At 42.4% G+C, this 25,581-nt stretch overlaps 1 protein-coding gene and 1 long non-coding RNA gene across 2 annotated transcripts in view; one reads left to right on the top strand and one right to left on the bottom strand.

Moving 5' to 3' along the window:
• The window catches only part of LOC129638468 (uncharacterized), a 32,235-nt gene extending 26,706 nt beyond the window's left edge, over positions 1 to 5,529 (bottom strand). Inside the window, exons 1-2 of the long non-coding RNA XR_008707846.1 lie at positions 5,442 to 5,529; positions 1,790 to 1,873 (exon numbers count right to left, since the gene is read on the bottom strand). This is a non-coding gene — a long non-coding RNA (uncharacterized LOC129638468). The remainder of the gene's footprint in view (positions 1 to 1,789; positions 1,874 to 5,441) is intronic.
• Positions 1 to 24,426, top strand: part of PTCHD1 (patched domain containing 1) — a 53,199-nt gene extending 28,773 nt beyond the window's left edge. Inside the window, exons 2-3 of the mRNA XM_055562917.1 lie at positions 10,290 to 10,950; positions 22,772 to 24,426. Of these exons, the coding sequence (XP_055418892.1) occupies positions 10,290 to 10,950; positions 22,772 to 24,426 (2,316 nt within the window). The remainder of the gene's footprint in view (positions 1 to 10,289; positions 10,951 to 22,771) is intronic.
• Positions 24,427 to 25,581: the final 1,155 nt, after the last annotated feature.

The raw sequence follows: 25,581 nt of genomic DNA, 5'->3' as shown, positions 1-25,581 counted from the left end.
ATTTTTTTCTTTTTCCCTGTGTGTGTGTGTGTGTGTATGGGGTAGGGGTGGGATCACACAGAAAACATACAGGATGCAAAAGATGCTATCTGGACTGATGAGACGCTTGCTTCATCATACACCTGTGGTGCTCATCTCCAGCTCAGGGCAATGTGCCTGTAACTAGGACCAAGAATGCAGCTTCCCTCTGAGGTCTCTGTCACAGATACCTGGCATTCGCTGGGCCTCACTGGTCAGTAAACATTGGGATCCTGGTGCTCAGTCATGTTTGACCCCTTGACTTTGTTACATCATCACCACTTTTAATTCATAGCTGCTGCTAACCATGTCATCCTGTGGCTTGACTGTGCTTAGGCCTAATACCACCAAACAGGTTTATCAATATTCAGATGGTCAAAGCAGAGATAAGAGGGGCAAAGTCTTGACACTGTCAAAAGAACTCCCATGAGGGGACAATCTTCTGAGCCCAGGATTTCAATCTGGGCTGATCCTCTTATTAAATGTGTGCATGTGTGCTCAATCATGTCCAACTCTTTGTGACTCCTGGATTATAGCCTGCCAATCCATGAGTCCTCTGTCCATGGCATTTTCCAGGTAACAATACTGGAGTGGGTTGCCATTCCCTTCACCAGAGGATCTTCCCGATCCTGTGTATCCTGCATTGGCAGGCGGATTCTTTACCACTAAGCCACCTAGGAAGCCTTACTAAATGTGTGACTGTGAGCAAGTTACATAAGTTCCTTGAGGCTCAGTTTCCTCACCTGTAAATGCAGTATAACAGTGACCTCTTACAAAGCCCAACCCTTTGCAGGCAATTAACACCTTTTAGGTTCCTTCTTTTGCCCACCTGCCATAGAGCCTAGTCGGATGCTCATGGTAATCTAACTGGGAGCTAACATGGAAAAGGTTGAGTGGTTTTAGGCTGGGAGCTTATCTGGAATTAGGGAGTGCTAACTTATAAACATGTACCATCCAGGTCTTCTCTTAAGATATTTGTACTGATGTACTATTAACCCTGTTTACTCTTTAGTCTCTCAGTACAGATGTGAGCAAAAATCTGTCACCTATACATTTCCTTGACTATATTGGGTTGGCCAAAAAGTCCCTTTGGTTTTAAATAAAAATAAAAGACATTTTTTTGTGTTCACCAAGAACTTCATTGAACAATATATTCAGTAACTGAATGAACGTTTTGGCCAACTTTTCAAGAACAACTGAGAAAGTTCTATGGGTTAAAGAAAAATATTAAGGGAGACAAGTCAAACCAGAGGATAGAAAAGGGGTTTTTCGCTGGCTCATTTTCATTTTTGCTAACAAACCTCTACTGGGTACCACTTGTGTGTCAGAGACCAAATTGAGTAGTTTATATTCAGTTTCTCACTTTTCCTCTAGCAACCATAAGGAGATGGGTCCTGTGACTGACCCCATTTTACTGATGAGGAAGCTAAGGCACAGAAAGAGCTACTAACAGCTTAGTGTTCAGGATCCCACATCTACTAAGAGTCACGGCTGGCAATTGCACCCACACTAGGCCACCAACATTCACACCTCCCAGAAAGGTCAAAGCCCTGGCAAGCTGAATCATAGAAACTGTCATGGCATCAACCATTTGCTCTGTAGGACCTCTTTTCAGATCCCAAAAAGGAAGGCAGCAGCTGAAACACCCCTGTGACTTTTAAGGTCAGTAGCTTTGTAAGGTCAGCAGATTGGAAGACAGAGAAAAAACATTTCAGGAAGAAAAACTGCTATCAAGTAACACACTCTTTTATGAACTAAATCAAGTACTCACTCTGGTCCACCATTCAGGAGTGCCATCACCATGTCATAAGGTGGAACTTCTTCCTTGCTCCGTGCCCCTTAGAAACAGTGAATCCTTTGAAGGAGAAAAACAATTGTCAAAGATCTCATCTGATAGAGACACTTGCTCATCATTTTGTAGATTTAATGTTGTTATTAATTATCTGCAGTTTCAAATATTTCAAGGGTGTGGGTTATGTGGCATTTTTTCTCTTAAGATAAATCTGCTAAAAGCATGCATTGCAGTTGTATGCAGGGACTCATAGCCACAATATCTGCAAGCCTCACTCCCTTGTAAAAGGGAATGAGTTGATATTCTACCCAGAATTGTTGTCTTTTTCCTAAAAGCCTGTCCGCGACCACCAAACTGGCCCTTGGAAACCAAATATAAATCTGTTCCTCCCACCCCACAGGGAGCTCTGGTTCTGACAGGACTTTTGGAAAGGAGGAGGGGCTAGAATGGGGAAAGAACAGACCCTCACTGAAGCTTAGTGAGCCACATAAAATTGCCAACACTGACCCACTCTTTTACCTATAGAAGTGGCAACTTCATATGGTTTAACCCAATATTGAATGCTAGATCAGACACCTTTTATATGTTATCACATTTGATCTTCACAATGATCCTATGAGATCAGGTTTATCCCCCCTTTACAGATAATGAAACTGAATTAAATGCCTGAAGCTTAGTTTGGGTTACCCCCAAAGTTGTCGCAGAGTCAAGAAATTGATGTGAGTAGTATCTTGGAATACAACTTTGTGAAGCTCTGGTCAGAGAATGGCCACATAAGACAGGGAAGGGAAGAGGTGAGTTAAGGGGACACTGTCCAGCTGGTGGCTCTGTGGGCAACTGGGGCTCAATCCCACTGGGGAACTCCAGGAGCCAATGAGGAACATATGCCACAGAGTCAACCCACCTTGGGGACAAGGGAGCTGGGCTATTTATACACAAACTGTTTTTAGTCATCAATCCAGGCCTCTTGGGATTGGGACAGTATGTTAATACCTCATTATTTCCACATCAGGCTGGAAAGAGGGCTGGTGTGCACTGAAGTGGTAAGGAGACAGGGCAGCTATCTGTGTTGGCTATGGTCTCATAGCTAGAACAATAGACAGGGTTTGAACTGGTGGTTTTCTGACCTCATGTCCTTCCCACTAAAGCACAAGATGTCAAATCACAGGAAATATCACAAGCTCCAGGAAAACTGGGAATCAACTTTAGGGTTGTATCTGGACAGCTAGAAGACACTCACCACTCCATGCTTCCCTGCTGAAGAATAACTACATGTGTGTGGCCCTCCAGAGTTTACAAAATGCATGCAGATCTATCACCTCATGGACCCTCATCATGACCATGAGACAGACTAAAATCTACTCACTCACAAGATTATTATAGTCACATGTATACTATATAACTATTGAGTATACGTTCCAGGAACTATCCTACATAATAGAGAGGTAGAAGTGGACCAAAGAGATAAACACTCCAGCATGGTAAAACACCGATTCTAGTGGGGCCAGCAGAAAAAAGAAACAAAGAGGTGCATCATGGAATGCCATATCATAACAGGTGTCATGAAAAACTTAAGCCAAGATAGTGATGGCCAGGGACTTTTTTTTTTTTAATTCAGGCTGAGGTCAGAGAAGATGATTAAATTTGAGGAGGGAAGTGAAAGAAAGATGTTCCAGGCAGAGTTATGACAAAGGCCATATAACTAGGGCACCATAAGATACGAATCCGGAGAAATCACCTAGGGCAATGCCTCATCTTGCTGGCTACAGTCGGGACTTGAATTTTTGCTCTCAGCATGATGAGGAATCACTGGAGAATTGAGGGCAGCGAAGTGGCATGGTATATGTTTTCAAAAGTTCATTTTTTATTTATCTCTAACTCATGGTCCCCAACCCAGAATGGGGATGAACCCAAATGGAATTCTTCTGATTCCCAATCCAGTGGTTTTTCCACTTAGGTTCACAGTTGTTCTCCATACCTAGATGTCCTTGGTGTTCTTTTTGTTTTCCTGTCCCTTGCATAGTTATTTGTGATCTCCTGACCAAATCCTAACACTGTTGTTGCCAGTTCCCCAGGCATTTGGCTCTTTGGGACTTCTCTTTGCCTCTTAGCCAATCAGCGTTAACATTCTCCCATTTCTGAGAGTGCCCTGTTCTCTTAGAGTTACCTAGCAAAACTCATGACCCACAAACTTGCTCAAGCAGAGTTTAAGCTTGACCATGAAAGTCAAGTAAGAACAGCAGGATTCAAAAATAACCACTCTTATCAGAAAGTTTAACTTTAGAGATTTCCAGGATTCTTCCTATCAAGGAATTTTAATAGTCAAGTACAAATCAAATTTCTTCCCAGGCTATGGGGAAAAAAGAGAGTATTGAACCTGTGGTTCATCATATTCTTTCTCATCCAGAGCAACATGGAGTCAGGCAAAAGTCACAATGAGATATTGCAGTTGTCTTTTCCTTCGTCATGACTATATTTTGTTTTGAAAATCTCAGATTTATTTGCTTCAAATCCAGAGCTACAGTGTCTTTCCAGTCAGAACTGCAAAGACAAAACAACCTGTTCAGGGAATTATAATGTGGGGCTTTTAAAAGTGTCAGTACCCACAGTACAGTGTTTACCCCCTGGTAAAACAAGGAGAAAAACAGAAACATTCCACTCTCTCAGACCTGCACTGGCTCTGCAGTACTGACAAAGGTGACCATTTGTCTCCTGTCACTGGAGCAGGTCAGCATGACAGCGGGCACACATGGGTAGAGGAAGCGTGTGGATAGACAGTCATTTGTTTAGCTATATCCACAGCTTAAATTCGGTATCCTCTGAACATGTTATGTTTCAAAGGCAGAATGATATTTCTGTTCACTTATTAAGGGATGACTAACTTGCTTTTGGCTGCACTACAAATGAATCACAGTAACAATCCCCAACTTGCGACTGATGTTCTGATGTAATGCATTTCTATTAAAAGAAGAGGAAAGAGAGTGGGTGAGAGTGAGATCATGCAGCTACAGAACAGAACTAGCGTAATTGATGAACTGCAACGACCAGACCCATCCACTTCAAGGTGTTTTCTTGTGTCCTGGGGGAGAACACCTTGCCAGTCTGTTCCTACCCCCTCAACAGGGGCAGAATATCAACCCTGATCAAGGCATGGAATCTGGAGGGGTTCAGTGAATAAAACGCTTCACTTAGGGGTGAAATCCTGATATTCCTTGAAAGCATTCTGAAGCAGTTTTGATCTCATGTCACTTCAAAGGAAGTATTTGGGGGCAAATAATGTAGGTTAGGTTAGACAAGCAAACCAACAATTTCCCCTTTTCAACTGTTTTCCCATGAGCAGCTTATTTGGGAGTAGCAAAAGGAGGGAACGGCAAGGTAAGATAGGGAAAGGAAGGCAGCCCATAAAGGTGGTGTCACCAGACTGATACCCCTGGGGACCTGCACCCTCCTCACAGCCTCAGTGCAGCTGAGCTTTCTGGAGGATAGCAGAGGGTGTTAATTGCCCTGCCTGGCAGGATGGCCTTCCACCTTTATCTGTCCCCCCTTTTCAACATGAAACAAATACAAAAAAAGCTGGAAGGTGTCGGAAGAGCTCTTCTGAACCCACAGGTATTTTTCCTATGTTAATTACCACTCAGGAGCAGACACTTCCTCCTGGATCCCTCTGTACTCTCCTCGACAAGGTGCCCCTGCTGTCTTCTGAGGAAGATCTGCCTGTGCCAAGGAGAGGCAGAGAGGAAATGAGACTCTGGCCTGTCGTGCCCAGCAGCCCACACTGGCTTTGTCCCAGGCTCTGGCAGAAGGGGATTATAAAAGTCAGTGCCTCCCCAGCCCGGGAAATCACTCAGAGGAGGGAATCTTTTTGTTTTTTTTTTTTCTCTCCAGTAAACCTATTTTTCCCTACCATGTGGTTTTCTTTCTGGGTTTCATCTACTATTAGATATGTCATTGACCTAAAAAGTACTTCAGTGTGTTGAAAAAGCATACTTCAAGCAGCTGTAATAAATCTCAAATTGATATTTATGGAGTTAACTTTCTCTTGCTGAGGATCTGATTGTATACTTTGTGGATGTCACTCATCTTAGAATTATGTCATGTTAGAACCAAACGGTCTGTCCTCAGAGATTAGTGGGACCAACCTCCGTTTTTTACTGAAAAATCTGAGATATGAAGTAGAGTGACATTCCTAGGGTCTCTGACATTCCTATCTCAGCAGCAAAAGCCAGATTTCAACTCAAAACTTATTACTGAATTCCATTATGCCCACAGTCTCTTTGCTTGGTAAGTCTGTTTTAAAAGTTTTCTTTGGCAACTGAAGAGGCTGGATGGAGAATAAGCAAAGTCAGTAAGTTCAAACCCATCCTTTATTACTTGTTCACATCAGCATGTTCCGTTGCTGCCTAAACATGAAGTTGGCTCTTTGGATTATTTCTGGTCTCTCTCAATGGACCCCATAAACCCAGGTGCAGCTGCCCCGCAGCTCAGTCACATCAAGGCTGGTCATGTAAACCAGGTGGGCAGACAATTCTTCATTCTTCTCCACATCCTCTTCATCCTTACTAAAGTTCTAAAGCTGTCCTGGTCTAGATTCTCTAGGCCTCAGTTGTTCCAATTATATCATGGAAATAATGATTTAACCATTTCCATAGGGTCTTGTATTGAATAAAATTGAAAACTGTATAGAGAGTACTAAGCAGACTAGTTACTATTACTATCATCATTCTTAACCTGAAGGGTAATGAGAGCAAAGAATATAACAATGTAAACAGAGCCTTAGAATGAATCTCAATTTAACATTCAGTCTGGCCTCTTTGAGGGGCTTCCCAGGTGGCTCAGTGCTAAAGAATCCGCCTGCCAATGCAGTATATATGGGTTTGACCCTGGGTCGGGAAGATCCCCTGAAGAAGAAAATGGCAACCCACTATTCTTCCCTGGGAAATCCCATGGACAGAGGAGCCCAGTGGGCTACAGTTCATAGGATCACAAGAGTCAGATGCAACTGAGCATACACATGTACAAACACTGGCCTCTTTGGCAGCAAATACAATAAACATATTGTGATCAAGACTGACACTGGATTATGCTTTGCTAGAGTGCTCAGCATTGTCTACTGTTAGGATCATTCCTTTGTTTTGGACATCAGATCTTTTATGTGATTTTCCATATGTAAGTGTGAGCACCCTAAATTCATGGAATTTATCCTACTATTGACAATACAGTAGATTTGATGAGTACTTATTGAATGTGTGTTGAGTGAATAATCTAAAAATCTATAGAGTTATAGAAACATGGATTCTATGTTGAGCCACATGACAGATCCAGACTGTATTAAGGGTCAGGACTATTACTTCACGATGTTTCCCTCTCCTTTCCTTTCCAAGGGTCTGTAACTAATAATAAGCTTGCAGCAATTGAGACTGTCCATTCTGTAGACTGAGGTGTGTTGGTAACCATTTCACTATCACGCTTTGATGTTTTCCTATCTTTCTTTCCCCCTTCTGCCCCTAAGAGCAAAAATTTATTTAAAGGCTAAGATGAAGTCACTGTAAACTAACTTGTCATCATTTTCATCTTGCTTTTCTTTTCCAGTACAGAAATTTAAAGTAAGTATAGACCAATGACGACAACACATAGCCATGATCTCTGGTTTCCATTTTCCCCTGTAAATGGACTAAGATCATCTACTAATGTGTCTGCTGTCCTGAGTGGGGCTCCTTTAGGAAAGTAAATCTGGGCATTCTAAAACGCTATACAGGAAGAAGTCCAAAGTAGCATGTGCAGAGTGTGTGCCCATGGCTCCCTGAAGAGCCACACCCACTCCAGAAGTCCCAGGAGGGAATCTCCACTCTCCTTTTCCAAGCCTCTCACTATCCACTCCCCTTTTACCCCCAGGAGAATCACGCAGACTCCCCCTGCCAGGTGGGTGGCTTCAGCCAACACCCCATCTCTGGCTGTTTTGTCACCCAGCATCTCCCTGCCACTGAGAAGCGAGAGTGACACATGTTCTACCCACCTGACCTTCAGAAATTCAAAGCAGGTGAATCCCGCAGCAGCTCTGGTACTGAGAGTTAAGGAACCTCCACTCTCTAACTTCACTGAGGTTCTCACTTTCCAAGCCTCCCTCGTATGTGCTGGTGGTACAGGGGTTAACAGCATGTCTGCTTTCTTTGGTCTGTGGTCTCAAGGGTTCCAGCAGTAGATCTACAGGGCTGCCAGATCACTAAATGGTTTACAACTCCCCACCCAGCGTGGCATGGTCGCCTCAGAGAATGGATGGAAAATATCCCCTTGCTATAATTGGGTTCAGCCCTGTGGCTTAACACCATCTTATTTGGCAATCTTTTTCTCTTGACATATTTAGTAATCACTCCAAGGGAGATTTATTAGACCGTTCATGGGAACAAACAATGCACTAAATATTACACATATGCATGCTTCCAATACCACTCCTTTTCTAGCCTATTCTGAATCTTTCCCCCAAAGTCTTTCTTTTAACTCTCTCTTGTCACTAAACTCCTCTTGGTTCTTCCCTCTTCCACAGTAACCTTTCATATTTTGGAATTTTCTTTTATAGTTAGGAGTTCTTTTAATCAAAACTCACTGGACCAAGCTTAGAACACACTCTTGGTGTGTCTAAACACACTCTCAGTGTTTAAAACCATTAGAGTCATTCTGCTCCTCATCAATCCCAAAGCATCAAAACAAAAATTTAGCATATGGTTAGAGTTTGGTGAAAACAGTCTCCTAGGTATCTCTGGGACATCAACTCTGCATGTGTGTGTAAGTGTGTGTGTGTAGGAAAGGACACAGAATATTTCAGCCAAATGTAATACAGTGAAGTGTTTCCTGAACCTCAGGGTTGTGGCCTATGAGGAGATGTGAGGGAGGAGCCACTGAGAATTAGGATTAACAACTCATGCTCTGCACAAACTAAAGGACTTTGACAGCTGGTGCCCCTCAGACATTTTCTAAAACCATAATCAATATCCCATTCACCCTGGCACAGGCATGCACAGCAAAATGTCTTAGCAAATAAACCAGCTACAGCAGATTTCAAAGCAAATCTATCGGGGTCATGGAGACACTCAGAAGGTTATGAATCACAATGGTGCAGCACCATTGTGCTGCAAGTCTGGGTGTGAGGCTTTCATTCCCTTTCTGTGGGGAGTGTTCTCCACTCACCAGGTGTGGAACAGTGGCCAGCTCTGCTCAGGAGAGTGCTCTGCGCTCGGCACGGCCCTAGGTGTGCTCGTGTAATTCACATGGCCACCACTGGCCTCATTTTGGAGACTGGCCTCATTTCACAGGGAGAAGGCCTTACTTTCTCACCTTAGAACACAGAATACACATGTTCTTACATATCTGAACTTGATGGAGCACTTGTAATTTCTTAGGGGTGGGGTGGTGAAAGCCCCAAATCAGGATTTATCCAGCTGTTGGCACTGCCAACCTGCAGGTGTCTGGCGAGGAGCTAGGAGGACAAGTGCTGGAGCCAGACTGCCTGGGACAGCCCAGCTCTGTGTGACTTTGGGCAGGTGACTTGGCCTGCCTGTGCCTTAGTTTCCTCATTTGTAACACAAGGTGGGTACTTGTACCTACTGCAGTTTCTTGTAAGGATTAAATGACATAATCTGTATGAAGGGCATGGAACTGTGCCGGGTATGTAGTAGGTGATGTTACATGAGTGTCTGTATTCCCATGGGCACCTGGATCACAGGCATACAGAACCAGGGCATGGCAAATTTGGCTTAGGGCAAGCTTCAGAGAATAAATCCTGCTGCACTTCCTTAGCACGACTGCCCTGTACCCCAGCCAAGCTCTGCAGCTACAGCCCCCTTCCTGCAGAAGCAGGACTAAGGATCCTCAAGGTGAACTGCTTGTCTTATATGCCTCAGAGTGATTGCACTGAATGGGGAAATCACTTCACTGCCCTCCAAATCAGCCACAAGGGATGAGCCTACATAGGACCTCTGTGCTTGGACTTGTGCTTTAGTTCACTTTTGCCATTATATTTTCAAGGAGGAGACTGAATGGTAGACCTGTTGAGATTCTCAGATAGTTACAGACCCACTGAATCACACTTAAAGAACACAACATCCAACTTTAGCTGTATCGGCCTCCCTTGGAGGGTTTGTGAAAACCCAGATTCCTAGGCCCCACCCCAGAGAGTGTGACTTACCAGGTCTTAGATGGGGCCTGGGAATTTTCATTTCTGACAAGTCCCCAGGTGGTGCTGATGCTGCTGGTCCAGGGACCACGCTAGGAGGCCCTCGAGTCAGATGGGTGTCCTACATCCTTACTACTCAGTTCTGATGTAAGGTCCTAACATTTCATTTGAACTCTTTAGCTTGGAGATAGCATGAGTGACTCCCTTTCCCTTCCCCTACAAAAAAATAGAGACCTTTGGATCCACAGAGCTGTCAGTTAGGAATGTCTTATTTTTGGTCATCAACACTGACTTTCATTTTTTTCCCCATAGTTGCATGCTGCTGTAACCAGGATCCAGGTTCCAAGGCCTGGATTTAATTACACATTTGCTCACATCTGTATCCTGAATAACGATAAGACTTGCATTGTGGACGACATCGTGCATGTCCTAGAGGAGCTAAAGAATGCTCGGGCCACCAACCGGACCAATTTTGCTATCACGTACCCGATCACTCACTTAAAAGATGGGAGGGCAGTTTATAATGGGCACCAGCTGGGAGGCGTCACTGTGCACAGCAAGGATCGAGTGAAATCTGCAGAGGCCGTCCAGCTCACCTACTACCTGCAGTCCATCAACAGTCTCAATGACATGGTGGCGGAGAGGTGGGAGTCCAGCTTCTGTGACACCGTCCGACTGTTCCAGAAATCTAACAGCAAAGTCAAAATGTACCCTTACACATCCTCCTCGCTGAGGGAAGACTTCCAGAAGACCAGCCGTGTATCGGAACGTTACCTGGTCACCAGCCTGATCCTGGTGGTCACCATGGCCATCCTCTGCTGCTCCATGCAAGACTGCGTCCGCAGCAAACCCTGGCTGGGCCTGCTCGGGCTGGTGACCATAAGCCTTGCCACCCTCACCGCGGCTGGGATCATCAATCTGACTGGTGGGAAATACAATTCCACCTTCCTGGGAGTCCCTTTCGTCATGCTAGGTAATTACTGTCCTTTTTTTTCCCTTCTATTTCCTTCTTCTTATGGTGGTGACAGGGTTCCTGAAAGGCCAAGAGCAGCTGTCTAACAATTTTGTTTCATTTATAGCATCTTCTTTTAGTCCAGAAGCCCTGAGACCAATTCTGTAAGGTGGTGCTGGGTCTCAAGAAGCAACCGTATCTGGTTGATATGCCGGAAGCCCAAAGCCCTGCCTTCTAGCCCTGGCCCTCCATGAAGTAGCTGTAGATATTAATTTAAATTCAGCAGATATTAATCTCTGTGCACCAGTGTTTTAGGTCGGGCCTCCCCAGGAGCAGACCCTGAGACAAGGATCTGGATACAAATAGTTTTTTGGGGAGGTTAGCCCGGGAGACCACAACCTGGAAGCAGGGACATGAGACAGGGAAGGAAGACGATCCGGGGTTATGTTAATCAGCAGGTTACCACTGTGGGCATCTGTGGTTCAGTCCCACTAGGGACCTTGGAGAGACCTCAGAGGTGTCCTTGAGGGGTGAGGACTCTTTAAGCTGCAGTATGGACCCAGAAACCCTATGTATGATTCACTGAGGGTTCTTCCCTGGGTCATTAACTCCCCAGCACTTGCCGGGGAAGACTGATCACATTCCTGAAGCTGGAGAAATCTCTCAGATTACCAGTATTTGGAGTAAGAAGGCTTCTGTGAGCTCAAGAATGAGGACTTGGAGGGCCACAAGTGGGGCACCAACAGTGTCCACCAGCCCATGGTTTCCCTATCCAATGGGCAGGGTGGACACGAACATCACACAGAAGGATATGGTCAATAGACAAGAACTCTGAAGGCAACAAGTGAGACATAAATAGGAAGGTAACTTTTTCTTGTCTTTGCTATGAACTCAGGAGAATATTTTAAAATGAATCCTATTATGTAGTCTCTTGGGGGCTGCAGAAATTTCCTCATGGAGATTCTGGTATACGTAAAGCCATAGTGCTCATAATATAACGTCAGTTGCTCTGTCCATCTGATATTGATGATGGCAGAGGTCCAGCAAGCCTAGTACTGAGTTTCTAATGAGCCAAGGACCCAAACACTTAGATTCTCCCTCTTCTTTGGCAACTTCTCATCAATTCCTTTAGCAAAATTAAAATGTCATTTGGAATCAGATACTGACATGACAAATGAAGTGGCATTTCTCACTGGCTGAGAAATAACTGTGATTGAGTTCATCAGTATGCCTGATGCCCTGTTTAGAGGTAGTAGGAAAAAAAGGAATTTACTCAGGCCATCTTAGCTGCATGATGGTTAAATGATAATATGCAGGGGCTGGTGGGGCCACAGAATTATGTGCTGCCCTCCATGCTCTTCTCTGGTAGCTCAGCTGGTAAAGAATTCGCCTGCAATGCAGAAGACCTCGGTTCAATCCCTGGGTCGGGAAGATCTCCTGGAGAAGGGATAGGCTACCCACTCCAGTATTCTTGGGCTTCCCTGGTGGCTCAGCCAGTAAAGAATCAGCCTGCAATGCAGGAAACCTGGGTTTGATCCCTGGGTTGGGAAGATTCCCTCAAGAAGGGAATGGCTACCCATTCCAATATTCTGGCATGGAGAATTGCATTGACGGAGAAGCCTGGCAGGCTACAGTCCATGGGGTCACAAAGAGTTGGACACAACAAAGAGCGACTTTCACTTTCACTTTTACTCCATGCTCTGCAGGAACTGCAGAGAAGGCAATGGCAACCCACTCCAGTACTCTTGCCTGGAAAATCCCATAGATGGAGGAGCCTGGTAGGCTGCAGTCCATGGGGTCGCTAAGAGTCGGACACAACTGAGCGACTTCACTTTCACTTTTCATTTTCATGCATTGCAGAAGGAAATGGCAACCCACTTTAGTGTTCTTGCCTGGAGAATCCCAAGGATGGCGGAGCCTGATGGGCTGCCATCTATGGGGTCGCACAGAGTCAGACACGACTGAAGTGACTTAGCAGCAGCAGCAGCAGCTGCAGGACCTGAGACCCAAGCAATAAACATATACTAGTAGCTTTTGTAGAAAAGTGGGGCACTGTGCGGAGACTGAGAGAGCTGTGAATTTACCAGATCGGTTTACTCATCTTTGCTGAACACAGCAGAGGAGGAGGCTGCTATACTTCCTCCTGAATTCAGTCTGCTAAGATGGCAGCATAACTTGCCTCTTTAAAATAACCTCAAGATGATGTGGGTCAATGGTGGAATACAGGGCGGTTCCTTGCAGCCTGAGTAAGGAGTGGCTGTGAGGAGCTCCCATGGAGGGTTGAGTCAAGATTTAAATTAAGATGTTTTGCTCATGATTAGTCACATGCTTGGGGTGTTTTTTTTTTAGCTTTTCATTTTAAAAATACAGTGTTTTTTGCTGTGATTGTTTCTGTGGGAGGAAGATAAACAGGGATAAGGGTTCACAGGAAACTGAAGGGAGACAGGTTCTTAAGTGAGGAAAAAAGATGTTAGGGCTAGAAAAAGAAATATCATTCCTGGTTTTTGACACTCTTAAGTAATTATCATGAGCTCAAAGAAGGGTACAATATTTAAAACTTCCTAAAAACTAATTGCATTAAGTAAAACTACAATATTTAGAGCTTCTTAAAATTAATTTTTAAGCAAAACACAACAGTAACATTCAAAACTTCTTCCCATTAATTTCACTAAAAATATTTCATTGTAAGTAAAAATGAAATTAAATATTCAAAACATCTTGAATTTTATTAAGTAAAAGAAATCACAGTATTTCAAATCTCTTAAAATTGATTTTTGTCCTTTTTAAAGAAGTTTTAAATATTGTAAGCAAAACTCAATGCAAAAAGGAATACACCAGACAGTACTGGTATGGGGAGGGATAGAAGAGATGGAAAGATGCTGTTATCCAGGGAGCATCTTTAAAAGACAAATTCAGAAAGATTAGTGCCACAACTCCACCAAGACCTAGTATCAGTGAATTTCACATGAATTCAACTCAGAAAAACCTAGCATCTGTAGCGAAAGAGACCAAGCGCTGCAGTGCCCAAAAAACCCTTGTTTGTAATTTGTGAGGAATGTCACATGCATTGATTTGATGGCAGTTTTCCCTGCTGACAGTCAACAGACAACCTTTCTGTACATTTTCAGCTCAAAGAGATCTCAAATTACTTAGTCACAACATGAAAGGAAGCGACGTGTTTTAGTAGCTGAGGCCCATTTGCAATAAATACTTTGCACCATGTAATGGGTGCTTAATACGCTTGTAAAGCCAGCAGCACCTGGATTTAGGATGGCTGCCCTTCTGTATTTCTCAGATAAACTCATCGTTCTCAGATTTGATTGTAAAATGAAATCTAAGCAAGAGCACGTTCATAAATGTTGTGTTCAGGACCAATGTTTAATTCTGTTTTTTTGATGACCAGTCCTAAAACGCCAATAAATATTTCAAATGACCAAGAAGAAATGTGGTGCTAAGGGTTTTGCAGTGTGTGACTCACTAAACTTGTCCAGTTTCTAAATTTGCCCGTCTATAGCATCAAATGGTTATGCTTAAACTAAGAAGATTTAAGTAAAACTTCTTGATTTTCTGTGGTATTAATATACAGTCAAATAAAACTAAAAAAATATATGGCTTCTTTTAGAAGGAAAGGTATCTTAGAAAAAAATCTTAGTCCTTTCCAGACGAAATTTCCTTGGCCGACAATAGGTCTATAATGTGATACACAATTATAGATTTAAAATTCAACAAACTAAACATTCTCAGTGTGATGCCGGTCACTTAAGGCCAGACCCAGCCAAATGCCAAAATGGCAGCAGATTTAGAATGGAAAATTTTAAGACCACGTGTGTCAAACCGTATTAACCTGACAAAATTCCAGAATAGGAAAGGATTTGGATAAACTCTGAGAGTTCACCATAATGGGATGTGACTGTGTGTTTGTAGCCAAGACGATACGTGACATCTCTGGCAATAAGAATATATCCTACACAGATGAATCATTTGGGCAATGATGTAAGCATAGATACATCAGGATTTAGAATGTTTTTAATCAGTGTCAGGCATATTAGACAGCCCTACTTCTGCCAAAACCCCTGTCCATGAGTCAGATCAGTTTATTTAGAGCTGAAATTCTTAAAGGTCTACAGTATCATAAATGCTCATTGACATTTTTTAGTTATTATACTTTGGAGAGGAGCTTATTTCATCCACACCCTTTGTGTGTAAAGTAATATCCTTTCTTTCCAAACCATATTAACACCAGGCATCGAGGTACTTGAACCGCCATTTGTAAACATTTGACACTCATCATGTTAATCCATTATGGAATTTCCTTTAAAGGATGAGGATTTACAACATTGCCCAGCAGTTGGGTATGATTTAAGAAATTGGCACAGGTTTTGTACATGCCAGCTCTCCTTACAGGCTTAATATTTCCACAGCTTTGCTGATCAGACACAAATCAGGAAAGGAATGGAATGTTGGGAAATATAGAAGGGAACAGAAGGAAGGTTTCTTCCTTCTTCATCTGATAGGTTTGGTGTTTCATGTACATTCTGTACAGCTAAAAGGGGAAAATTGAAGTTGTGGTGAAAGGTATTTTGAATATTAGTTTGTATATGGTAATCTAATTTATAAGGGTAGCTTTGCATTTATTAAGATATAAAATCCTCAAAGATCAGATGAGATGAAAAATATTCTTCAAGAAAAATGTTCTTCAAGCCCTTTAAAATGTTTGGGATTTTGAGAAGGTCTAATGTCAGATCCAAGGTTCCCTCTTCCTTCTAAATTATCCAGCCAGGCCATTCAAATTCAAGGATAGGAAAGAAGCAAGGATGTGATTAAATGCTAGGAAGAGACTAATAGCAAGGATGTTTGGCTTCCTTCAGGTATACATCCTAAGATTATCTGTATTTAACAGAAACCAGAAGATAAGTTTCAGTTCTCTGAGAAATTGTTTTTATTTGCTGCCAACTGGAATGTGATGCAGTATACGGAGCTCAGGCTTACAAAGAGGTAAAGGTCCAGTGCAAGAAATTTAGTTCTAAGAAACTGGAACTCTTAATTATCTTGGCTCTAAATTTAAGCAAACCTGCAAAGTTGTGCTTGCCTGATGACTATTCTGGTATATTTCTAAAGTCATGAGAAATGTGGGGGAATAAATCAGCCAGATAATAATAAAGTTCAAAGCAAATACAAAATTGTCAATATTCAACCATTCTTCACCTATGAAATTGGTGCCAATATGTGGCTATTTTTGATCTCCAAAAGCAGTAATTTCTTATGATTCAACCTCCTACATTATGGTATACGTTCATTACTTGCAACAATATGACAGTCTACATGAGAAGTAAAAGTATGTTAAGAATGCTGTGGAAATACTCTGCTTAGGTATAAATTACTAACAGGTTCCATGGTGTCTAGAAAAAAAAAACTGATTTATAGGTGTTTTGTTGTTCCCATTGTTGCTTACATCTGATTTGAAATAAGAGAGTAATTCCATATACTATTTTCAAAGTGTTTTGTCCCTAAATATCCTTTTTATAATGCTCTATGATCACTGTGGGACTAATTTAAAAGGATACTGTGTTATTTTGTGTCTAGTTTTCATCTTTTTATTCTTATCTTCCACCAGTCATACTACAATGCAAGGAGGATTGGGAGAAATAGGTCTGAGAGGATGGATCAGACATGTTTTATTGTTCTATCCTTAACCACAAAGGATGGCAAGAATGGGACTAGGGGCACAGGTCCAGGGAGGCAGAGAACAATCAGGCAGAGGAATGCAAAGGTATTCATCTCTGACCCAGGTCTCCTGGGAATCCTCTGGATGGTTTTGCCAGCTAGTCTAGGGAATAAGGGGTGGCCAATTCCATGAAGGTATGGCAGCTGAAATCAAGGACACTGAGCTGGTTTAAAAAAAAAAAAAAAACAGAAGGAGGGACACCTAGTTGGTTGTTGCATTTGGATTAACATCTCCGAAAGTCATTGGTGGGGCCAGGTAGTGTTGACCAGATGGATTTGCAGTAGTTCATGATGCAAGCAGATGCATAGTCATTATCAAGGAAACCCTGCATTTCACCTAGACTATTTCACCAGCCATGAATCAAAATGTAGATGGAACCTAAGGGAGGGATTCTAGCCCCTTCTCTGCACTGACTGGTGCAACAACACTAACATTTCTCTTCCTCACCAGTAAAATAAATTGCACATCAACCTACTAGTCATTTTGTGTATATATCTGTGTGTGTGTGTGTGTGTGTGTGTGTGTGTGTATAATCTGGGTGTATAATATATATTATATATCACATTACCTATATTATATGTAATGTGATATATTATGTAATAAGTTCATGTTGTGTATATATATTTTATGTGTTTATAACATATTATGTATACATATTGTTTGAATGTTTGAAGAGAAATACAGTATATTTCTCTCTGTATTATACAGTATATATTCACACATTTTATATGTAAATATATAAAATGTATTTGAATAAGATATGCCACATATATAAATACTACATATGTCTTCTGTATGAAGAGATATCACACAGTGACCGTAGCCTATATTATGAGCTTCAGTTGTGCACATTGATTTTATATAGTGCGTGTGTGTGCACGCACACATACACACAGAGTATGTAAATACTTTATCTTTAAACACAAAACAGCTATTCATTTCCTGGACTTTTATTTGCAGCTCTTGAGCAAAGGAAATCATTTCTCAGATTAAAACACAATGCTGTGATTAGAATTACCAAAATGTGACAAGCCTCTAGTAGAAGGAGTTTAGCTGTATGTATTCGCCCTGATGTGAGCGTCTGTCTTAGCTTAAGCAAAGTACACCTTTACTCTCACTCTTAACTGTGAGACAAAACAGGCTGTGATAAACCAAACAACTCAGCACAGAAAGTAAATGTTTATAACAGGAAAAGTGTAAATGTAACCCAATTAATGAACTTCTCTCTAAAAACAAATGTTACTCAAGCCAGACACATACACACTTTAAATTTCTTTTCAAAAAAAAACCATGAATTTATGTGGATGTCATGGAAGGAAAAGCTTTTTATAAACATGAGCTACTTAGTGGAGCTTGTCTAAGAATAAAATATGTTTTAAGCAGATTTTGCTCATGCATTCATTATACTCTATGGATTTTCTAGAAGAATGTAGTAATTTTATTTTCATATAGGAAATCTGGCACTGCCCAGGCATGCTATAAATGGCTTTATTATCTCCTGATATTAAATGTTTTCACATTGAAACTCAAAGCCATCCCATTTCCCCTCCCCATCTTCTCAGTTATTCCTTACTTGTAGGAACTCAGGATGAGGAAATCCTGCTAGGATTAAAGGATTAAAATACGAGGAGAGCCCAAAGGCATTAGCCTCTGTGCTGTGGCTCTGTGTGCTGGAGAAGGCAGGAGGTTCTGGGCCTCAAGAAAAATCTGCCTTACAAAATCCCAGTGTACCAAGTAGATTGATTTGCCTATGATATTCATTGACAAAAAATAAAAATAAACAAATCACCCAGATTGCCTCTGATAGCAAAACCATTAAATACATTAAAAATATCATTGACTTTATTAATAACTTTCCAGATGTGTATCTACTGGGTAAAGTTATGTTAACTCTACACTATTCATTTGTCAATTCCTGGGTCAGTGGATTGTAAACAATCCTGAAGGCTTCAGTCAGGTCCCAGAAAAGAGTCTGGGTAAGAGTGAGATTTTATTTAATTTGTGAGTATTCCTGAGACTCACTCTAAATGATTGGAGGATTTTCCACCATTAGTATTATTTATCATCTGTGCTGTCTTTTCATTGCCTCCAAAATCTGAAAGGTAACTGCACAAAAAGATAGAAAATTCTTTGGAAAAGAAGAAAACTGATTAGCCTAAACCCTTTAGTATTTGATTTTACTAGATGAAAATCCCAAAGTCTACTGCTAATAAAATTTAAATTGCATTCGTAGTACAAACTGTGTCTGAACACCAGTGAAGAGCTCTACTGTCCTTATCCCAGGGCCTGGCTAAAAGCCTGTGCTGCCAGAAAGCAGTCACTCATGAATAATTAGAACTTGGACTGGTGTGTTTATGTCTTGACGCACACTGATAGACATGTGTTCATATGCATTTAACTCTACAGACATGCACTGAACCAAAACAGAAACAAACATCTTGAATGTACTTTTCAAAGACTAACTGAATGCTTTCAAGTCTTCTTTACCTTCAGAATTTGATAGCATCAGTATGTGTGGTTTAACAGTTCCCTCTGGCAACTCTTCAGCTTTAAGTAGTGACCAAAAGAGAGGAGGGTCCCTGGGTGCTGGGAGGCAGCTGCTGAGAGAAGAAAGTGGAGAGGAACAGAATCTCCTCAAATCTTTCCTCCCTGCCTTTCCTTGGTTTTCACTGGCCCAGTTTCTGACACGGATATAAAAATGAAGCCCAGGGCTGGCTGCAGGAAACACTGTGAAGGAGTTAAGTCTCTGTGAGATCCTCTTACCTGTGATGTCTCTGCCCTCCCTCCCCATCTCCCTTCTTTGTCCCACTCCCCAGAGTGAAGGGAAGTGGCTTCAATCGACAACTATTGCACAGGGGGTTGCATTTAAAAGAATCCCGCGGATTCGTTTTGATGTTTGGCAAAACTAATACATTGTTTGAGGTTTAAAAATAAAATAAAATTAAAAAAAAAAAAAAAGAATCCCGTGAAGGTCAAACCAAAGGGAATTCAGCTGTGGTGACAGACAGAGCAGGCCTTCTTGGGGAACAGGGCATTCTTCAAGTCCTACAACTTATGGAACATGTCTCCCTGGAGTCCAGGCCAGAGAACAGGAGCCCCACAGTTGAGCTTTCCATTACAGTAACAGGCTAACCTCTTCAACATAAGTGCCCAGCTGTGAATCAGGTCTGGTGCTAGCTAGGCACTCCAAGCTATTCTTCCCTGGGAGGCACTGGCAGCCATGTTGGTATGCCCTCCCCCCTTGACTGACTGAGCTCCAGTGAGGAGGCCCAGATAAAGTATTACCAGTTGTCCCTGAAATCCAAAGAGTTCTCTAAAGACAATGCACAACTGGAATTTGGAGTTGAGGGTATAGGCATCTGCTAGTGGGAAGGTGTGCTTGAGAAACAAGAGTCTGGCCTATCAGAAGTAATGGTGCAGGCCTCAGCACTGGGCCAACAACAACTACCAACAAAGTCTGAATGATCAGGTAAAACAGATTCTTTCTCAGGGCCTCCTCTTCTGGCCTCTATAAGTCATGCAGGCACAGCCCTGAGAGGAATGAAGGAGAAGCAGAGTTTCCAAAAGCCCCTATGAGTAAAATCTGAATCTTCTGGAACTGCCCCCAGAACCAAGAACGTGTCATGTGCCATGAAAGGGATCAAACTCAGAAGGACAAGGCATTTAAGATGCAGCAGCCATGTGGCTGAGTCCCCTTGCCGTTCACCTGAAACTATCACAACACTGTTAATCAGTTACACTCCAATATGAAACAAAAAGGTAAAAAAAATAAAGTCAGCTGATTAGGAGATTTCCCGATATAAACATCTTTGATATGGTATGATATTCTTTTAATATTGTATTGAATTTTTTGCTATAATATTAAAATTTTGTAGCAGTATTCAAAAAAATGCAGCAACAGAACTCAAGAGACATGCTAACAGCCTACTTCCACATTCCTTGAGTTTATTTTCATTCAGGACCCTCAGAGGTCTTACTCTTTTTACCTAATAGCTCTGTTAATTCAAAATCCTTTTCTCAATTAGCTTCTAAGATTATTCAATACCAAGGTAATAAAGGAATTCTTATTGTATTTTCCAACAAGAGTCAGGGTCAGATAATGTCATTATAAAACACACCCATTGTAAAAAGGGCTGCAAAACTGATTTAATTTAAATCCTACCATACCAGTAATTCTAATCCTGCTTTATGCATCTTTATTTTCTTACCATATTTAATGACTCAGCACCAAAGCCTTGTTTTAAAAATTCTTTTTCTTTCTAGAAAGAAAACACTTATACGATTCCATTTGCCTTTTCAGTGAAACTCTAAAGTGTGTTTGTCTATCAGAATTTATTCTCTCTGGCCCCAGATGAAATGGTCAGTACTGTTTCCCCAGGGGGCAGGTGCCTCAGAGATACTTTCTTTACCCTCATTTCAAGGGATCAGTTATTTTAATCAAAGGTTGGCTGATCCTTCCAGAGAACCCAGTGGAAACAAACTTAATAAACAGTTTTCCCTCTTAAGACTAGATGTTAACTATCTAAAACATAATTTAAAACAGTATGCCAGTCAACGAGTGGACTTTTTACTTCTTGTCTAGGGAGTTTAGGTGTCTTCACTTTAATAGGGGTCATGGTGCCAGTTATCAAATTGACAGTCTTGACCTGACCTCTAAAAGTGGCTGTAAAATGATGCCCAGTAAATTAAGATAAATGCCAAATTCCTCTGAGGAAACAGGCCTATATCATGACTGTGAAATGGGTGTGCGGGTTTGAGGCCAAGACTTCACAATAAGTATATAAATACCAGCCTGGGCACGAGGGCAGACAAGCGCTCAGTTATTGTACACACAAGAGCACAGTGACTCACTTCACTCAGCATTACGCTTGGCTGGAGATTTTAAATTCCTTTTTAAAAACAAGACGATTGTACCACAGGGTAAAGATTTTATTGTCCTCAATAATGGGATTGAATATGCCAAGGCAGAGAAGCAGAAAATGAGATCTGCAGATCCCAGTGCCAAGACAGGGCTGAGAGAAAGCCACAACAGGTCACTTTGGGGGGGGGGGTTTCAATGTTATGGTGGCCTAGAAACCCAGGGAAGCCCCTCTGGGAAATGTCTGGCTCCCACCAAGAGAGATTAGAGAAGTTAAACTAGATCTAGTTGCAGGCAGTAAAGTCAAACAGGAGCACTTACTGTAAGTCGGCTGTTGCAGGGTTACTGGAATACTAACCAAGGAGGAAGGGCATTAAGTAGTTCGGGAGAGAGGTTACTGATCCGGCCCTGGCCCTCAGAGGCCGTTGCCAAGTAGTGTAAAGAAGCCAGCAGTCACCACTAGCTTGAGACATCATCCAACCCAAATGGGGCAGACAGGTCCCTGAAGACCAGAGACAAGCCATAAACCTTCAAACTGAATTCATTTTTATCCACTGCAGGGAGAGTTCCTGTGAATCTTGTTCCTTCTTCCATCCTTCCTATTCACACAAACTTGTCCCTACTTATTTTGTTCCCCTCTGTTTCTCAGATTTATTGCATCCTGCATTGATTCTTGGAGAAGAAGGAAAAAAAAAAGAGGCTGTGATTTAGTTCCTGTCAAGGCTCAGATTAAATACAGCACTTCTTTCTCCCTAAAGCTTTCCACTTGGCCAAACTTAAATGAGGTGATGAGACACTAACTCAGACCCCTCTGCCCACTGCCTTCCGCTGTGCTAACCTCCAGCCTTGTGGGGATGACAAGCCAAATGCTGAGTGGCCAGGCATCCTCTCTGGAGTGTTCCACCAACGAAATACTCTGAAAACTGCAACCACAGTCCTAAACCATCAGTGTGCATAAGCCCCAAGAGACACAGGTGCAAGTCTACTCAGATCTCATAGGCTAAAGTCCACCCAGCTTTCTTCAGCCAGAAGGAAGCATGAAGATCTTAGCTCCTCTATCTGCCCTCTCTCCCTTAACATGTCTGACTCACCAAAACACAAGTCTGGTCTCCTCAGGAGAAATCACTGACATTGACCTGTCACCGCTAGGATGGGTTACATTTCCTTTGACCCAGTTGTTCCCCAGAACCAAGTCAGTTCCCCTCTTTAGAGACCTTAGTATTTTAAACTTTTGATCTGGTCTTTTTCTGCCCCCTCAGGTCATGGATTATATGGGACTTTTGAAATGTTATCCTCCTGGAGGAAAACTAGAGAAGACCAACATGTTAAAGAGAGAACTGCAGCAGTCTATGCAGACTCCATGCTCTCCTTTTCTCTCACCACTGCCATGTACCTGGTCACCTTCGGCATAGGGGCCAGCCCTTTCACGAACATTGAGGCAGCCAGGATTTTCTGCTGCAATTCTTGTATCGCAATTTTCTTCAACTACCTCTATGTACTCTCGTTTTATGGTTCCAGCCTGGTATTCACTGGCTACATAGAAAACAATTACCAGCATAGTATCTTCTGTAGGAAAGTCCCAAAGCCGGAGGCATTGCAGGAGAAGCCGGCATGGTACAGGTTTCTCCTGACGGCCAGATTCAGTGAGGACACTGCGGATGGTGAGGAAGCGAACACTTACGAGAGTCACCTATTGGTATGTTTCCTCAAACGCTATTACTGTGACTGGATAACCAACACCTATGTCAAGCCTTTTGTAGTTCTCTTTTACCTTATTTATATTTCCTTTGCCTTAATGGGCTATCTGCAGGTCAGTGAAGGGTCAGACCTTAGTAACATCGTAGCAACGGCGACACAAACCATTGAGTACACTACTGCCCAGCAAAAGTACTTTAGCAACTACAGTCCGGTGATTGGATTTTACATATACGAGTCTATAGAATACTGGAACACTAGTGTCCAAGAAGACGTGCTAGAATACACCAAGGGGTTTGTGCGAATATCCTGGTTTGAGAGCTACTTAAATTACCTTCGGAAACTCAATGTGTCCACTGGCTTGCCTAAGAAAAACTTCACAGACATGTTGAGAAATTCCTTCCTGAAAGCCCCCCAATTTTCCCATTTTCAAGAGGACATAATCTTCTCTAAAAAGTATAATGATGAGGTTGACGTAGTGGCCTCCAGAATGTTCTTGGTGGCCAAGACCATGGAAACGAACAGAGAAGAACTCTATGATCTCCTGGAGACCCTGAGGAGACTTTCCGTCACCTCCAAGGTGAAGTTCATTGTCTTCAACCCGTCCTTCGTGTACATGGATCGATACGCCTCCTCCCTGGGAGCCCCCCTGCACAACTCCTGCATCAGTGCTTTGTTCCTGCTCTTCTTCTCGGCATTCCTGGTGGCAGACTCTCTGATTAACGTCTGGCTCACTCTAACGGTTGTGTCCGTGGAGTTTGGAGTTATAGGTTTCATGACATTATGGAAAGTGCAACTGGACTGCATTTCCGTGCTATGCTTAATATATGGAATTAACTACACAATTGACAACTGTGCTCCACTCTTATCCACCTTTGTTCTGGGCAAGGATTTCACAAGAACGAAGTGGGTAAAAAATGCCCTGGAAGTGCATGGGGTAGCGATTTTACAGAGTTACCTCTGCTATCTTGTTGGTCTGATTCCTCTTGCAGCTGTGCCTTCAAATCTGACCTGTACACTGTTCAGGTGCTTGTTTTTAATAGCGTTGGTCACCTTCTTTCACTGCTTTGCCATTTTACCTGTGATACTGACTTTCCTGCCACCCTCTAAGAAAAAAAGGAAAGAGAAGAAAAATCCTGAAAATCGGGAGGAAATTGAGTGTGTCGAAATGGTGGATATCGATAGCACCCGAGTGGTTGACCAGATTACAACAGTGTGAGGGCAACTGCTTGTTACAGTTTCACCCTAGGTCTTATCAAGAGCAAAGGGATGATGTTCATGGCAACACATTTAAAGTTGTTTTTTGATTTTTAAGGATAAGAAACAGACATTACCAAAAACAGTAAAGGACCAGGGGAAATGGGGAAATTGTCAACCTTTAAAACAAAAGGTTGTCATCAGAGAGAATTTACTTACACACACACACACACACACACACACACAAACACACACACACCCACCCTAGGAGACTCATAGTCTCTTAAACTAAGATCAAATAAGAGAAAGCTTATTAGCAAGCAGAATCCTATTTTATTCACACTGCAGATGTTGCTGGTATGGTGACAAAACCCTTCTGATTGAAAGGTCAGCTGCCAAGGCAGAAATAGCTTTGAGTACTGTTCAAACAATAAGGCTTCCAGAACTTTTGCAAAGCAGTAGCTCCAAGCAGGGTCTATGGTTTAAGGTCTTCACCATCTCATCTAGCTCCCCAACACCCCAAGGAGATGCTTGTGAAAGTTCTGGCCAGCAAAAGCAGCCAGAACCTCAGAAACTGACACGCAGTGGAATGGCCATCACCCATGGGCTGAAACTGAGTCAACTCTAAAGTCACCCGGGTGAGGCAGTTTTCTTGTCGAGAGTTAATTTATCATACCCCCCACGTACCCACCATCAATACACTTTTAATGTTTGTATGATTTGGTCAATATACCTTTAAACCAGTGACAGCTTCAGTAATGCAAAGTTAAGGCCAGTCTATTTTGGAATATTTTGTCACTTGTCACCAAATGGATCTGCAATAGTAATTGCAGCTTTTGGCAGGAGGCTCTGAGTACCCAGAACCACAGAGCCAAACCCAAATACCTGGCATGATGGAGAAAAAGCAGGTGTCTAAATGAACCCAGAGACAGTGTTTCCATTTTAACAACAAAAAATGGCCAGCTGGTACAGCTGTTTGTGGTTTGGCCCTACATGCATTTTTTGCATGGATGCCCAGAAACAACATCTGCCCATGCATAGCTGAGGAAGGAAAAGTTATCGGCCACAGCTTGCCACTTGTAGTGCCAGTCCACCTTTGCTCAGGAGACCTGCCTGCTCAGAGACACAGAGAAGAAAAGTCCTGAAACTTTGTAAGTCCTGAAACTGAGAACTTCAG

Source organism: Bubalus kerabau, chromosome X (genome assembly GCF_029407905.1).
Source record: "Bubalus kerabau isolate K-KA32 ecotype Philippines breed swamp buffalo chromosome X, PCC_UOA_SB_1v2, whole genome shotgun sequence".
Lineage (NCBI taxonomy): Eukaryota > Metazoa > Chordata > Mammalia > Artiodactyla > Bovidae > Bubalus > Bubalus kerabau.
The sequence above is the reverse complement of the archived record's forward strand: the minus strand, read 5'-3'. Positions and strand labels throughout refer to the sequence as shown.